Here is a 17838-nt window from a genome sequence, read left to right as displayed (position 1 = left end):
ATAGTTGGCACTATAAACGGACTGATTGCTTAGAATGTTTTTAAGTTTTAAAGCAGCTGATGAGTCAAAGAAGCATTTTTTAATAATATGCTTCTCATAAGTGTTTTCTATCATTATTTCTATATTAAACAGTAGAAGAAAATGGTCTGATAGACCCGTATCAATGACCTGCTTTACCTCAACTTTTAGTCCTTTAGTAAGTCTAACGTATTACCTGCTTTATCTGTAGGATGATTAACGAGCTGTCTCAAATCGAAAGAGTCCAGGAGGTTCATAAATTCTTTTACTTTTTGGTCACACTGATTATCTATATGAAAATTAAAGTCGCCAACTATTAAGAGTGTGTCATAGTTCGTAATTAAAATTGACATTAAGTCAGAGAATTCCTCAAAAAAAGACGCATTGAATTTTGGAGGTCTATACACAGATAATACTAGAACGTGAGAATCTCCATGGATAACAACGGCGAGATACTCAAAGGACTTGAATTTACCAAAACTGACATCTTTACATTTTAACCGGTTTGAGTAAATGTTTGCCAAGCCGCCGCCTCTTTTTCCTTGGCAATCTGCACAAGTAAAACTGTAATCCGGAGGCGCAGATTCGATTAAAACAGCTGCGCCATCTGAGTTAATCCATGTTTCACTTAGTGCAATAAAATCTATTTTTTTATCACTAATAAGATCGTTGATAAAAAAACGTCTTGTTAGTTAAAGCTCTAACATTTAATAGAGCCATATTTAATGTTTCGGAGGGGCAGAGATGAATACTATGTGCGTTATTGATATTTGGAACAGGAACTCAGTTATTTTTATTAGCGCCGCTCTGTGTATTTTTTGTTTAATCTATAATCTGTTTTTATAGCTTTAATACATTGTTCATCTAAAGTAGTAATTTTAATTAAATTATTGGTGTTTATGCCGTATTGCCTAGATTTTCTACGTGCATTGAGATTGGTTATTACAGTAGTTATGTTGTGCACTTTTATGGAAGATTTTCTTAAACAATTATCATGTCCTAGCACAGCAGTAGCATTTCGGAAGGGGTTAAGAGCAGAGATAGATAGTCAAGATAAACGAATTACCTTAGATATGTTTTTGGAGAGGACCCGGGCGCCGAAACTGTTCGGATGCAGGCCATCTCGCTTGAAGAAATGCAGTCTTTCCCAAAAGAGGTCCCAGTTGTTGATTAACCCGATGTCTTGATTCTTGCAGAAGCCCTGCAGCCAGTTGTTTAATCCTAGCAGACGACTGTAGTACTCGTTTGATCGTCTGACGAGAGGGAGTGGACCCGAAATGAAGATCTTTGCCGATGGGGTCCTCTCCTTCGTGTCTTTAATTAATGCTGTGAAGTCAGCCTTGAGGATTTCCGATTGTCGGTGCCTTATATCGTTTACGCCGGCATGCAAAACAATTGCTCCAACTGCCCTGTTCTTGTGCTTCTCGTAGATTGCTGGCGCACGTCTCATCACATCTCGGACACCGAGCACCGGGAAAACAAGAAGCAAATGATTTTCTATTAGGGCATGTGATATTGAGGTTTCTAACAATAGAATCACCTACCACTATTACATCACCAGGGGCTGAAGGTGAACTGGGGACGCAGAGAGGGTCGAACCGGGTCTGAGTTAAGATGCTTGCCTGTGCCGAAGGACCCCCGCCTGCATAGCTGAAATACGCCAAGGTCATCATCAGTGTCGCTCCTACGAGGCGCGGGGGTGAAGTTCACTTGAGCGGCACAACGCGGGGTTGATGTTACGCTGATTACAGATGGCGAGGACAGTTTATCCAGCCGCCAAGCCTTCAGATCTCTAAGGTATCTTTGTCTGGACAGGAGTTTCTGAATCTGTTCGTTGAGTGCCTGGAGTTCCTCTACTACGACTGCAACGCGATTCATCTCACCGTCAGCCATTGTCTGCTTCTGCTTCCACTTCCGCTTCGTGCCCTAGGAAGAATGAGAGAAAGAGATTGGTTAGTTAGCAAGGACCTTACCTGGCACCAAGAGCAATGCTATCCATCTATAGTTTCTGCAAACTAGGCAATCACCCTTCACTTTCCAGATATCGATAACAAGACCCGATTTCCAATCATTTGGGATGCTGCCCACCTCCCAAATGGAGGCAAAGATTGCTTGCAATGCCACGAGGACAGCCTCACCACTAGACTGGAGAAGTTTATCCCAGAAACCACAGATAACAGCAGCCTTCCCTACCCTCAGCAGGTTCACCACCTGTGCAATCTCAGTGAGATTGGGTGGTTCACAGCTAATTGGAGGATCAACCTCAAGAACCGTGGACCCAGGTATGTTTAACGTCCTAACCAGAGGATCAGCTTTAAACAGCTGCTCAAAGTAGCCAGCCCAACGGGTCACAACTGCAGTGTGATCTGTAAGGACCGTTCTTTCTCTACCCCTGACTGCGACTCTCCAAGGAACAGATTTGTACGTGCCTAATTCTTTGATTCCTCTGTAAGCAAGACATGGGTCACTAGACCATAGATGATGTGTGAAATGCACAGATTCCTCTAACAAATGCCTCCTTATCTGCCCTCACAGCCCTTGCAGCTGTCCTTCTCAGTTCTCAGTACAGACCAGACTTGCCATCAAGCCATGTGCTTCAACTCTTCTCTATGACATTCAGAGTGCCCTTCGAGATAGATGAAATGCCACATTCTGTGAACACTGGCAATCCCAACATAACCATCAGCATCCTTCAGGGTCTTGTCATGGAACGTCTCCCCCATTACATTAGGATCAGCAGTCGCACCCAAGTCTGCACGTTCTTCACACAAACTGCATGCAAACTCATTACAAACAGCCTGATCTTGGAGTCTGGCTAGGTTCAATCTTATTCTCCTAGTAGCTGGTAGACTACAACAAGTCTGTGATCAGAATTCACAAACTGGGCACTTCTGTAGACCCTGCAGTTTTGTAGGAGCCTCAATTGTCTGCTTACAAGGTTGTGATCAATCTCCTTCACCCAATATTGGAACACCAAGTCCAAAGATGTGGCTCAGGGTGCTGGAAGCAGAATTCAGTGATCTGCAGCCCCTGACTTTTTACAAAGTCAAGGAACATGGAGCCACTTTCACCATGGTCGCCAGACCCATGGGGACCAACACAGTTCTCATAGCCAGCCCCGTCAGCGCCAGTGATCGTACTGAAGTAATCAGAAGAGTGTCATCTTGTGGATACCCATCAACCACTGAGCAAAGTTGTGAATAAAATATCTCTCACCAAGACATCAATCACCATGGTCAGAACATACATTGAGACAACAGAAATGACACTCAGAGAGTGCCTTAATATGAGTCTCATAATACGATTATTGAAAGGAGTGACATCAGACACTATCTGGAGGAGCCACCACAGCAACAGCCATTAGAGTGTGACCAGACCAATAAAAGGTGTACCCATCATGCATACCATGCAACTACCACAATGGGCCGCCTCAGATTTGGACCTGAGTTCTGCCATGCAGTGGGCACACCATACCACGCCAGTTCTATACCTCAACAGGCCTGACCCCATTGAGTCTTTCTTTCTCTTTTTTTTTTTTTTTTTTTTTTACATTTTATAGAATTTATTAAATGCAAATAACATTCCAGACAAGTAAGTCAAACCTGACAAAACTAAGTTCAAACCAACCCCCACACCCCCCCCCAATAAGAAAGAGAACAAGGCCAACAGCCAGAGTAAAACTTCAAGAGTAGAAAGAAAGGGGGAGAAAATCTACATTTCCACAATTTAAGTGCTTATTCTAAAATGTTATTGATTAGATACGGCAGGTTTTAAAAAAAATTTGAACTGATCAATATTTCTCCCAGAATCAAAGTAGGTTGGAGGTGAGGAAAATTGGGCAGATTTTGTATAGCAAAGTTTCTAATTTACAGGTAGTGGAAGAATTGTGTTAATGGAAAGTTAAATTTGGAGTGTTCGTGGATATTTAGGCATTATCTATGTTCAGATCTCTAAGAGATTTAATCTTGTATGTTTTCCAAACATTAAAAACTGTATATGTTTGAGAGGGTGGAAAAAAGTGGTTGTTGTGCAGAGATGCCACAGATAAAAGTTTTTCTATCTTGAAGTACTTCCTACATTGGTTCCATATTCTGAGTGAATGAAGCACAATTGGGTTGTTAGTATTTTGATAGTAACTTGTATTTATTGGGGTATAAAGCAAGGAATATACAGAAGTACCGCAGGATTTTATTTCTATTGTGGACCAAGCCTGTGTGTATTCATCTATTTGTGTCACTGTCCAGGTTTTCAATAGCTTGTATATTTTCCACCCAGTAATAAAACTTGAAAGTTAGGTACATCCATGCCACCTTTTGCCTTGTCTCGACAAGGGCATGCACTCAAATTACATGTGTAATGCCACGAAAAATACCTGCTGACACTTTAGTACGCGAGCAATGGTACGAGAATGCAGTTAGACTTTTTTTTGGGCACATACACCGTCCAGGTCTAAACACTAGCGTGGAGAATTTCTCGTGTACTGAAGAGTCTCAGAAAGTCTTTCTCCAGTGGGGCGACTGGGATCTTTTCCTGAATAAGATCAAACACAGTTGTGTAGGGTGCGTCAGGAGCTTCCACCTGCAGCTAGTCACTTCAGTACACATGTACTGTGTCAGCGTGCCCATGTCGATCAAACAGAGGAAGCTCTGTAGTCTACTTGTGACTTTACGCTGTAGGAAGATAAGTAAATAAATCAAGATAAGTAACATTCGATCTGGCTTTTTTATAAGTAAAATATAAATGCTTCTTATGTAAAGACCATCACAAAACATAAGCACAAACAGGAGTTTGCACGATACGTCGGCGAGCTCTGTAAGCCGTGCTGTTTCTTTGAAGGACAGGTGATTGGCAGGATGACGCTGGACCTCGTCCTGTATCCAAACTTTGCCATCTTTCGCCTTTACGTCTGGTGCAGCTGCGTTGTTCTTATATGTGAGTGGACGTTTCTTGCGGGGAGGGCTTCTGTTCTCTTTCTCCAGTCTGAGTTCACCTCTGTTATAGCTCGTCTGTATTTGAAAACAGCAGTGTCGGATCAGGGTGAGCGTGAACGTGACTGAGAAAATAAAACTGAATAAAAAAAAAAATGCTAACCTTTACAAGTACAATACATTTACACCGGCTGTTACAGACTCAAATCAAATGCATGCTGTTATTGTATAATAGTAACAATAAGAACAGCTCACTACTCAAAACATTTATTTTGGGACACGTTAAGACTTGAACCCAGAACCTTTAGAATAGAAGTCAGCAGCTCTAACTGCTGTACTACCCAAGAAGTCAGGATAACCAGCAACACTATCCTGATTTCTTTTTCTTTGGTTAAAGTCTTAGGGGAAAAAAGCGCATTTGTTCTGTTGTACTTGTATCTTTTGTGAAAGTGCTTATTTTATATTTGGACTTCAGTCTTCACACATTATACACTTCATGTCTACATTTTGTCATTAGTACTAAAACATGGAAAAAGTATGTCTTTTAGGTGTGTGTTCAACATTTCCTGTCATCCTACACTTACATCTTTGCAGACACGGAAGCCACATGAAATGCATGTGTTCCGAATAACGATATATATTTTTCAGCCTAGGTACCTGATTCACTGATAAACAAGGCTTCAGTTGGGAGAGGTTTTTGCAGTTTCTCTGGCGGTGGTGGGGGGATGGTATAGCAGGATGCTTGCTGCTTGGGATTATCAACACATTTACAAGACAAAAGACACTGAATGGAGACGTGCGAGTGGATTTAAGGTGGGCTGGATTTTCGAGTTTTCTCGTAAACTTTGGTAATTCTAGTGTTAAGACAATAGCTGCGAGATGAGTATGAGGGGCATAATGATTTGAGCACCATGATCAAAGGGGCATAGTCAGAGATAACAATATCCACATTGGGTATGTAGACATTTATCAAAACCACTTTAAAGTTAAATAAACTACCTCTGATAATCATATATTGCCCTTCAGAATCAGATACTACATCTGATACTACAAATGAAATTGTTCTATGTATAAGAATTCCCAAACCTCTACTTTTCTTTGTATAGCTGGAGTGGAATATTTGGCCAGTCCAATCTCTGTGCAACCAAAACTGATACTTGCTTAATAAGTGGGCATCCTGTAAAAATATCATTTTAGCATTTAGACCTGTTAGATGATAGAATACTTTCTTTCTCTTTAATTCTTGATTGAGACCTTTAACATTCCAGCTCAAAAAATTAACTGTTTGGTCATGTAGACATTGCTTCTGAACTTTTGTTGACATTTTTTAGTGTTAAATTAAGATAGTACATTATTACATAAGATAGCTTTGACCTTAATTTCCAATTTTTCCAGGAGTTATTGCCAGGAAGCCTATTGTTACGTTGGCATTTACAATTGTAAGGATTAAAAGTATAGATTAGAAATAGCTTGTTCTCTTTCTCCTCTCCCCACATGAGACTAGACCACACTTCACGAAGTCCCAGTCCTTTGACATACGTAGAGACAGAGCATGTACAAAACAAAACAAGCCCCCCAGCAGTTGTGTATAAAGATTAAAATAGAAATAACTATTGACAATACAGTCCAAATACTATAAACATAAAATATAATCTTAAACATTCCTGACAGAGTAAACCCAGGGATGATGTTAAACAGTAGCCATGGATAAGCAGATAACGTCTGATAGTAAGTCCTAATACAGTAAACCAAGGGTATGATGTTAAACAGTCCCCTTTGGGGGCGGGGGGGGGGAAACAAAACACACATATATATATACATAAATATATATTCATTGCATTCGTAGTCTGAGTCTCGACGACCTGAATTGTGTGGGTGGTTACCTACCAGGTAACGCTTGTGGTTGGTCTGCCATTTGGCAAACATCTGCCACGATGCCCTCTTTCAGTTGCGAGAAGCAGATCATGGAATGTTGCATAGTTTACTGTCAAATAAAGCAAAGAGTACACGACACGTGTCGAGACTCAGATTATGAATGCAATGAATGTAATTACTGTAATTGACCTACAGGCTGTCAAATAAACGAACTACATGCCGTGGCGCAGTGTTAAGGGACTTTGTCTCTGACACTGATGTCCGAGGTTCAATTCCCCGAGAGGGGAGCAGTAGAGTGTGTACAGCTGAAGAGCCCAAATGAGAGCTCTGTTAAAACCGTATTCAGAAGAGTCCACACCTATTCTAATACGAAGGAGACAAAAATGAACGAGAGACGCTGTCTCTTCCATCTTTTCACTTCAAACGGATACTCAAAAACATGAATTAATTGGAGCTTACACAGAAGACGCCAAAAAACTCAGCAAACAATCGACTTGAATCAGAACCCCCACCCCACCTGGCACTCACTCCCTTATCACCACAAGGTGTTGGAAGGTGCAGCATGCATCCTGGCCAAGTCAGGCGTCAGAATAGCACACAAACCCACAAACAATTTGCGCACAGTCCTCTTTAATGCTAAAAACAAGAAATCGACAGCAGAAACACAAAACACAGTTTATAGCATTCCATGCAGTTCTTGCTCAGCGGTATACATAGGACAAACTTCAAAAAGAATTGCAACACGTATACAGGAACATCGCAACGGCGTCCGAAGAAAGGACTCACTATCATTGATCTATACGCATACTATATCAACAGGACATACATTTAACTGGGACAATGTACAAGTAAAATTTAAGGCCAGTACTAAAAGTGCCAGAGAGCTGGCCGAATCTTGGCTATCAAATGAGAACGCCATCAACAGACACTTGGACATAAATCCAGCATATGCAAACTTAAGAAGAACATGTTCATAATAAACAAGACTTTACCCCCCACAACCCCCCCCCCCCCCCGATCACACTGACTTAGCCACCTCCCCACCCCCACATAATTTTTGATATATATTGCCTTTGATTCTTGTAAGTCTAAGCATTATCCTCTGATGAAGACCCCTGGAAGGGGTTGAAAGCTCAGGAATAAAAACTACTTTATGATACGTGATTAATTTTTCTCCCTTTGTGGATCTCCAGCTGCAAATGTGCAAACCGTATCACAGACCTTCTCTTCCATATGTACATACATATATATATATATATATATATATATATATATATATATATATATATAAATGCACAGTTGACTCACTCACTCACACACTTTTCAACAAAAACAATATTTCCCATTTAACAAAACGCTGAAATTTGTCAGAATTGTATATCTAGGGTAGTAGGTAATCACTAAGAAATGACTTAATGATATATCAATTTTTAGGGGTAACACCCCCCTTCCCCCACAATTGGAAAAATATATTAGTCAAAAATGCTTTGACTGTGTTGATTGAAATTTGGTGACATTATAGAAAAAAGAGAATTAGACAACCTTTGTTTTTTTAATTTGTCGATGTTTATTAATATTATGCTAATGTACATCGACTGTGCTGAGAGGAGCTTTTATGCAAATGAAGGCTACAGCAGAAGTGATTGACTGGCCACATGAAGAGCAGCACAAACCAATAGGGTGGGTGGACAACTTAAGAAGCTGAGTAAGTTAAAGTAAATTAAGCCCAGTAAGTTGAAGCAAAAAGTTTGCACAGGTGTCCCAACTTCTGTCGATTACTTAAAAAGCTTGTGTTTGTCCAGACCTGGCCACTACTGATTATTTTTCTTTTTCAAAACCTGAAGAAATTCTTATATAGGCAACAATTTCCGGGTGATAATTATGAAAGATGATGATGATGGTGACAGTAATGGGTGGGCTGGTGGATCAAGATGAATCCTTCTATTCTGAATGGATTAAATCACTGGAGGCAAAGTGGACCAAGTGTGTTGAAGTTAAGTGCAATAACATTGAAAAGTAATGAGGTGTGTTTGACCATCAGGTTTTATTTTCACAGTCAGTTAGATAAATTATTGAATACCCCTTATATTTACTTTTCCTGAAAATATACCCCAATGTCAAGATGGGATCAGTTTGTGTAGGAAGAGTAGGTTTGACAATACATATATTAAACAATATAATTTAAGAAAAATGTAATTATAAAATACTTCAGTCCACTAAAAATAAAAACTTAAAAATATGGAGTAAATATGTTGAATATTTAGTTTTTAAACTGTTCAATCTATTAATCTGATTACTCACACAAATTAAAACTGCACAAATTTTATTTTTGATAAGTGGTTACTATAGTAAATATAGGTTTATTTATCTAAAATAATCCACTCTTCCATAAGTGTTATGATAAAAATATGCTTATTTATGTTTATAAAAAAGGTAAATGTTCAAGAAATGCTTTCTGTGTTTCATATTCCTTATAACATTAAGAAAATTGATTTCTAAAAAGAAGGAAAACATTAGGATGGACTATTTGGATAAATTGGCCCCTGATTATAATAAGAAACCCTTATAAAATACTTGACAGCTAAGTAATCAACTTGTTTACAAATTGCCATTTTCCAGTCATTTGCATGTTAATCCGAGTTGATTATGAATAGTTTTAAAAAAGAATCAATTTAATTTATAATTAACAAGTTAAAGAATGCCAAATTTATTATTTGAGTGAAGGAAGCCTTCATTAACAACACCCGCATTAATAACCCTGAAGTCTGATTCTAATTTAAAAGCGCTGCTCATAATAACTGTGTAGTGAAAGTTTGCAGTATTTAGGCTGGTGGTTTTCAGTCTGGGGAAGTTACATAATGAGCAAAAAAATTTTTTTTTTGTTTAAGTATATAGCGTTTATTTTATATGATTAAGAATCATTCAAAATAAATGTAAAAGAAGAAATAATAAAAACCTTTGTCTTTCAGAAATTAGACCTAAAATAAAGTTTGAAAAATGTCACACTCTAAAATTAAGGCAACCTTGTTTAATCTTAGATTATACATTTTTGATTTATTTTCTCAATTTATCCATAAGTATTAAAAATGTTCTGTCTCTGTTGTAGGAACCTCAATTAACTTATGTGCATGTTTTCTCCCAGAATAATCAGTATAATCTTACACATGGATTTCAAAGGCAAATATTCTGATATAAAAAAATTTTATTAGCTAGCTAGTATCATAGCTTGTGGGATATCCTGGTGAGGATGGTGTAAAAAACACTAATCTCCATTTTTAGGTTATATTTGTTTACTTAATTTTTAGCAACTTTTAAAAATGCACCTTTCATAAAAGATAAAATAAGAACTGTGTAGTTTTCTCTGTTTTCTCTATGAGAAACTGCACATTCTGAACAAAATATGCAGGAGGCATCAGTCATGAATGAATGTCACAGACTTTTGCAGCTGCAGTATCAACAGGTCAGCTAGTCTGTACTATTCACAAATAGCCTGGCAGATGTCATAAAAGATAGCTGTGATGCTGCATATCATTGAGTGTTAAAGGTTCACTTTTAACAAAACACTTCATAAATCTCAGCTGCAGAATAAACAGCTACATAAATGGATTCTTACAGGTATGGTAAGAAACTGAAATATCATATTTAGAATCAAAGAAACCAAATTATTTCTATTGTAAATCAAATATTGTATATGGATTTGTTTGTTGTCAATCTAGGAAGGAAGTCTGAAGAGTGGATAAACAATACTGTACTTTTAAAAGAAGCTGATTTTGGAATTGACAGGTTGAATGTTTCTTTTAAAGTACAGTGTTTTGGAATGGATACCCCACCATTATGAAAACAATAGTAGAGTCAGACTAAAAGGTGCTCAGTAAATTTAGATGCTTCTCTTTAAGTAGATAAATGCAAGAGTAATAAAAATAGTTGATCATTATGATAAACATCCCATGGTTTTAGGATTTTTTCAATAGACAGCCCTTTTTTAAGAGACACAACAACAAGTGCTCCCTTTCATTAAACTTCTCCTCTCCTCTTGGTCTTAATAAGCTAGAATCAGTATTATTTAATATTTAGTTAAAAACACTAGAAAATCCTGTATCAGTTATTCAGTTTTATTTTCTCAGTGATGCTCACGTGGTACAAAGAACTTGCCTCTCCCTCTCTGAGTTGATGCCATTTATCTCCATTCTTTTCACAAGAACAGTGATGACCACAGTTGGTACTGTGGTTGATACCTGCTCAGAATTATTTGTTGTACCAGCAATCAAAGATACAATGTCCCGTGACTACTATCAGACTGGACAAAGGCAGAACCGTAAAAACAGACAACTTCTTCACAGCGCTTTCACTGGCTAATTGACTGCTGCTCTGCAACGGAGCTCTGCTTGACACCATAAGTAAAATGGGACTTCCACTTACAGCTAAAGTCACTTAAGTACACAAGCAATTCACCATGTTAGTGTTTAGACCTGAAAGTGCCACAATGAAGCAGCCTCTGATTTCAGTCTGTAATACCCGGTGTAAATTTTTGCATATATAGTTTATGGGATGTAGCTGGCCCCAGGAGTGATGTTTGGGTTTAGACAGGAAGTAAAAATCATTCCATTACAGAAACCAGATGAGTCTTGAATTTGGAGGCATGTTGCTGGAAGGTTCACTAATACATTAGAGGAAATACCAGAATTTGCAGAGAGAGAGAGAGAGTGATTGAGAGAAATTAGAAGTAATTGGTTTGCTTTTAGGGTATTTTGAGAGGTGAGAAACTGTGAACATTATTTATTAGATAGTTAACACTAGAATCCCTGAAGCCTAAGAAAAAAGTCGTAATGCTGGGCCACCTTAAATTCCTTTGCACCTCTTCATCAGCATCTTTGTTTTGCAATGTGTCACTCAGCACAATCAGGCTGCTATCCCATCCCCCCACTGATGCAGGTGAAGTTCTCCCAACTCAAGTTTGTTTACAAATAGCCAAAATTTACACCGGGTGTTACAGACTCAAATCAAATGTATGTTTTTATTATATTATAGTAATAATAATAATAATAGTAGCTCACTACTCAAAACGAGGAACACTTGAACTCGAACCCGTAAATTTTTGATTATAATGCAGCAGTTCTTACCTGTGTACCATCCACGAAGACATATCAACTTTCTTTTGATTCACATTTGAGCTTGGGTTTTTAACTCATTGACAGCAACATGTAAACTGAATGATTTTCTTTTCTTTTGTTATATTCTTGAATAAAGGTGTTTATTTGATATTTGAACTAAAGTCTTCACACATTATACACTTCATGTCATTATTACTATAACATGGAAAAAGTTTCTGTTTTAGTTATATGTTTAACATTTCCTGCCTCGTATTTCCTGTCAGCCAACATTTACCCAGATCGCTGTAGAAATGGAACACATATGAAATGTATGTATTCCAAACATAATTTTTACCCTACACAACTCAAGGCACCTCACTCCCTGATAAACAAACCTGAGCTGGGAGAACTTCAGCTGCGTTGGTTGTGGGATGGGATAGTAGGCTGCTTGTGCTGATTGTCAAAAAACAAAGACGCTGATGAAGAGGTGCGAATGAATTTAAGGTGGCCCGGCATTACAACTTTTTTCATAGGCTTCAGGGATTCTAGTGGTAAGGACAAAGATGGTGTGGCAAGGCCACAAGGCAATTTGCTAAATGTTCTTTTCACGTCATTCTTTCCTTGAATTCATATAGACAGAGAAGGCGTACTATTGTTTTTTGAATATGCCAAACATGGTGAGACAAAAAAACATTGAAAACCTCTGGAAACAAACAAGCAATTAATTCTTTTATTTATTCGGTAAAATAAATGAAGAATTTAAAACAAAAAGAAAACTTTTTAAAAAATCAAACATATCTAGAAAGAAAAATAAGAAATGATCAGAAAAGTGCAGAATACAAATAAAGAGTTTAGAGGTTAAAGACAAATAGGTCAATATCCAGACACTCAAAATACAAAAGAATTTAAAAGAAATACAAAATTCCTTAAAAGAAAGCAAAGACTACTAATGCTAATCAAAGAAACATACTGAAAATCCCAGTACAAAAGCACAAATTTGAAAAACTACATATTTCATAACAAAAAGATTAGAGACTGCAAAACTAAACAAAAAGCAAAATGTGAAAGGCTGTAAACAAACATCACACATGGATAATACCACTGCACCGAGGGAATGGCTATTAGAACCTTTTATAGTCTCCAGTTCATGAACTAAGGCTAATTAATGGGGCCTGTAGTGTAATAGGTGGCCTTGCCACACCTACATCAAAACAGCTAGGAACTTAAGGTTTATTGGCATCTAACAGAGGAGGTATAATTAAATAACAAATGAAACTAAAAAAGATGATTAATAGTAATGAAGCAATTAACAGAAATACTAAAACAGAGCATCTTAAGAAGAAAAAAAGTAAGCATAATTAAAAAAAAAAAAACAGGATAAGACCCATAGTGAACCATAATATTTTACAGTAGTGGCTAAAAGCTTTGACAGTGACACAAATGTGTTTTGCAAAACTCCCCAGATCTTAATTCTGTAGAGAACCTGTGGTCAAATCTGAAAAAGCGCCCCCTATATAAGCCCACAATCAATTCCTATCACTAAAAAAGACAAGAATGTATCACCATCAGTCAGGATTTGGCCAAGGATCTGATATTCAGCATGCTAGAGCGAATTGTAGAAGCTGTGAATAAGAAGGGTTAACACTGTAAATATTGATGTCTTACATAAATATGATGTACAGTATTTGCCAATACAAGCCTTTGAAACTTACAAAATGTTTATAATTGTTCAGTATGCCATAGAAACGTAAAAAATAATCTGAAAATTCTGAAGCAGAAAAGTTTGCAAAACATAACATTTGTGTCACTACCAAACCTTTTGGCCACTACTGTACATCTTTTGTATTACACTGCATTACTAGAGATTTACTTTGCCCCAAACAGAATGGCTAATTATAGTAAAAAACATGTCAGTGAATGGACATGATAAAAAGAAGGTTTGAGCTAACAGACATCGTGTTTATGGATTGTGTTTGGAATCTCTTTTCACTTAGAATGTTTTGAACAAAAGTTGCTTTTGTTGCTTCATTATCTATGCCTTCTCATCATTCTGTGGCAACACGGAATCACAATGAACTACAGCAGTATAAGATAATCTCCAGGCTGCATGAGACTGATGCTTTATCAGTTTATCATTGTTACTTTTCAGCCAGGGTCCTCCACTGGTTTGTTCAAATTCCCTGTTAAGGTCTTTTTTTGTTCATGTTAGATTACGTTTCCTTTGTTAACGATAATATTGTTGTATGTTTATTATTTGGTGTTTTTTATTAGCTTTTATGTGTTGGTGTGTTCTTTTTGATTATTGCTTTGATTTTTGTTGATTTACTGGATTTTCACCTCTTTGCTTTGTTTTTTTTCACCCCTCTCTGGAATTGTGTTTTTGGGACTTGTTTGCCGCTGGATTACCTATTTTTAAGGCAACTCCTTATGTATCTTTTGTGCTCCTCAGAGTTTCTTGTGCTACAAAGAAGTTTTTGTAAAATAATAAAAAAAAAGCTTGACATTGACTCTTCCTGTTGTGGGGTTTTTGCAATAGTATATTGGCCGGTTATCCATCATGACAACTATGGCATAAAAGACATCTGAATATCTTAACATAAAAGGCTTCATCATAGTTTAGTCAGCTTCAGCATGGCCAAAATGCATACAGTGATATTTTTGTTTGCAATATTCCTATTAAATGCAGCCTTCCTTTCATCAAAGTACATAGATACCGTACCACTTTGGAAAGACCATCCTGACCCTAATTGGATTGATTGGAACATTAAGACCTGAACGCAACTGATTTGACTACTTCCTGGGCCACGTAGAGAGTCGTTTCATCTGCACTTGTTAAAACAGATGGACTGCAATAGTTACATTGTTAGAGCAAATGTTAGACCAGAATAAAAGAATTGTAAACAATCATATTTCTTGGTAAACAAACTCTATCCCACCTAACTGGATGGAGCAGTAAGCATAGGTTTTGGATGCTAATGGTCGAAGTTCACCCACGATGGTTTGAAGAACATGCTTAACTTGGGACATAAACTTCTGTTGTTGAACTGGCCACAGTTCTAGGCTCATTGCATCACCACAGTCTTCCCTTAGTTAGTTATGATATGTGGAAGTGAAAGCCTCTCTCAGTAAAATATCCTGCAGAGTAAACTTTGGTGCCATATTCTTTCTTAAATTTCCATTGTGTGGTGGGCACCGGAGGGGGTTAACAAAGACATTATGTCTTAACGGTAATTAGAAATAGTAGTTTCTGCATATAAAATACATTACTACTTGAGCAGAAGACGCATAAGCAAACAATTTATGACTAGTGATTTGCTTTTAAGTATTTAGTGTATTTATCCTTGCACAAAACAATAAAAATTGGCTTCTTTATATACCTCTTACAACATATCCACCATGACTTAAAGCACTGCCTGGCAATTTTACTTTACAGACATTTAGGGTTATATTAGAACATGATGTGTCTTTTATTGCAATATATGTTTTTGTATTTAAACATAGCTCCCAGTATATTTAAATGCCTACAACATTTCTCACATGATAGAAAATTTTCAAATAAGAGAAGGATCTATTTTCCTACAGCACCAACCCTCTTGTTTGAACATGTAATGTTATATTTGGATGCAGAATCACACATATAATAATCCTTTCTCCAGTCTTAATACACCCTCTCATAAGTGCCTAATTATATTGATCACAGATTCTTTTATTTGGAAGCCCCATCTTCTTTTTAAATGACCTCTCACCTGTTTGAACAATCCTTCTTTTATTTGAAGCCTCACCTCTTTGAATCGCCCCCCTGTATTTAACCATGACTTCTTCTTTTCGAGGATCATCCCCTCCAATATGAACACACTATGTCTCATTTAAAAAAAATTCTAAATCCCATATTGAGGAATGCATCTGTTTTTAGATGGTATATTGTACTTCAGAGTAACATTTGTTTACAACATTATGCAAATTGTTATAAAGGGATAAATTGGCTATTAGAAATGGCTGGATGCTACATAATAATAAATCAATTGTGCTTTAAATCTGCAAGCAGGTGTATAGCATTAAAACATCAGGTCATCTGAGTATGCCATGCCATTTATTAACTCCCCTTTTTTGAAAGTAATACTACATTGCCTTCCTTTTTCTTTGCTTGAAATGTTATTGATTATATGTTTTCTTTTGCTATTACAGTATATTTCAATTTATCCCATGACTTCTTTAATGTTTACAACAAATTGGTTTACATTTTTCTTTGGCTTTATTCTGTAAATCCCAATAGAGTGTGTTTTTATATAATTAATTACCATAATAAACTCTAACCAGAGTCTGCCCCTCATTAGGTTAAAGGACCATTAGCTTGGGTGAACGGAAGACTATTCTTCAAGCAATGCTTGCCTTGATCAAATTACAATTGAAACAGGCTGCTTTTCAGAAAGCACTTGCCCTTCTGGCAAATAGGATATGCTGTTTTTGATTTAGGTTTGACATATGTTAACAATATAGTGATGAAAACAGTATGTTGTATTTTGAAAACTTCTGCATTTAATTCAGTTATTAACAGATCTCAGTCTCTTGTGGCTTTAAGCCTTTACAGTTTGTCACACTGGAGTAAAACTGATTTGCTTTCAATAATTGCATCGTGTGCCAGGGCTTGTTTATTTAACCTGATACAGAATGAGAAATGATCTAACTGAAAGCTTTATAATAATGAAGTACTGAATGTACTTTTTATTAGGTTAAACTTCTTCAGAGATGTTCCAGATTTTAGAGTTCTTGCCTGTGGAGGTGATGGGACAGTCGGGTGGATTTTAGACTACATAGGTAGGATCTCTCTCTCTGTCTCTCAGTCTATTTATATTTATATATAATGTGTGTGTGTGTTTAACCTGTATCCATAACTTATTATTTTTTATATATTTTTTGTCTCCTTCTTTCCTTGTAGAGTAATTGCTTTCATATAGCTACAAACACGTACTTATTCCATGAAATGCTTTATGAACTTTACATCTTGTTAGGTTGCCATGGTATCCAATCAATGCTGTATATGAGAATAGAGCAACCACAAATATTTGCAGTTTCATGATGCACAATTTAAAATGACACTTTCCTGAAATGTTTATTATTTTTCCAGTTTATGGCTAAAAATACACGTATTGTTTAACATACAGGCAATGAATCACTGTATTTACATTACTGAATTAGAACACTGTCAAAACATGGCTTTTGTACCTTGCTTTTGCCACAGACTGAATATGAGTACTGAGTATTCCATATTTACTGTAGACATGTATTTCCATTCTAACTAATAAAAAGAATACATAAACTACATAAAAAGTACTGAACTTGTGGTACTGCTGACATTTTATAGGACATCCATTGCTAATAACAGAGAACAATTGGGAATAAGATTTATACATAGAATCTTAGGGAATACTATTTTGGCATTTTTATATAATGTGAAGGGATGCCTGGCCTGCAAAGCTTTCAAGGGGGCATGTTCACCACCAAGGTGGGAACAAGAAGAAGGAAATCCAACAAAAAACTTCCAAAAAAGAAAGAGGCCCACACTGACAGGTCAGGGTGACTTATGACTTTACAGTCCAGTGTAGGAACACTGACTTTCTTGTAGAATAAAGTCATCCCTGCAAGATAAATTGCCTTGTAAATAAACCTTCTAGTAATCAACATATAAACCAAGAAGGTGTCATCTGAGGTTGAAATGTGGAATGTGCCCCCATTTGCATAGGAGGACATGTTACTTAGCAGGTGAGAAAAAGCTCACTTAGAAAGCTCACTGAGGGCGGGCTAAAAGACCAGAAATGGGACCAGATTGCCCATTTAAAGCTGAGGGTAGTTTTTCCCATGTTGCAGATAGGTGGCAGTGCACATGTTCTGTCTATAAACAAGGGAACTTTGTTATCCATTTAAGAGAA

The 17838-nt window shown here is 37.1% G+C and overlaps 1 protein-coding gene across 1 annotated transcript in view; it reads left to right on the top strand.

Moving 5' to 3' along the window:
• Window positions 1-17838, top strand: part of dgkb (diacylglycerol kinase, beta) — a 696992-nt gene that overhangs the window by 307790 nt on the left and 371364 nt on the right. Inside the window, exon 17 of the mRNA XM_028817172.2 lies at window positions 16641-16726. Coding sequence (XP_028673005.1) covers window positions 16641-16726 — 86 coding nt within the window. The remainder of the gene's footprint in view (window positions 1-16640; window positions 16727-17838) is intronic.

Source organism: Erpetoichthys calabaricus, chromosome 13 (genome assembly GCF_900747795.2).
Source record: "Erpetoichthys calabaricus chromosome 13, fErpCal1.3, whole genome shotgun sequence".
In the NCBI taxonomy this organism is placed as follows: Eukaryota; Metazoa; Chordata; class Cladistia; order Polypteriformes; family Polypteridae; genus Erpetoichthys; species Erpetoichthys calabaricus.
The sequence above is the reverse complement of the archived record's forward strand: the minus strand, read 5'-3'. Positions and strand labels throughout refer to the sequence as shown.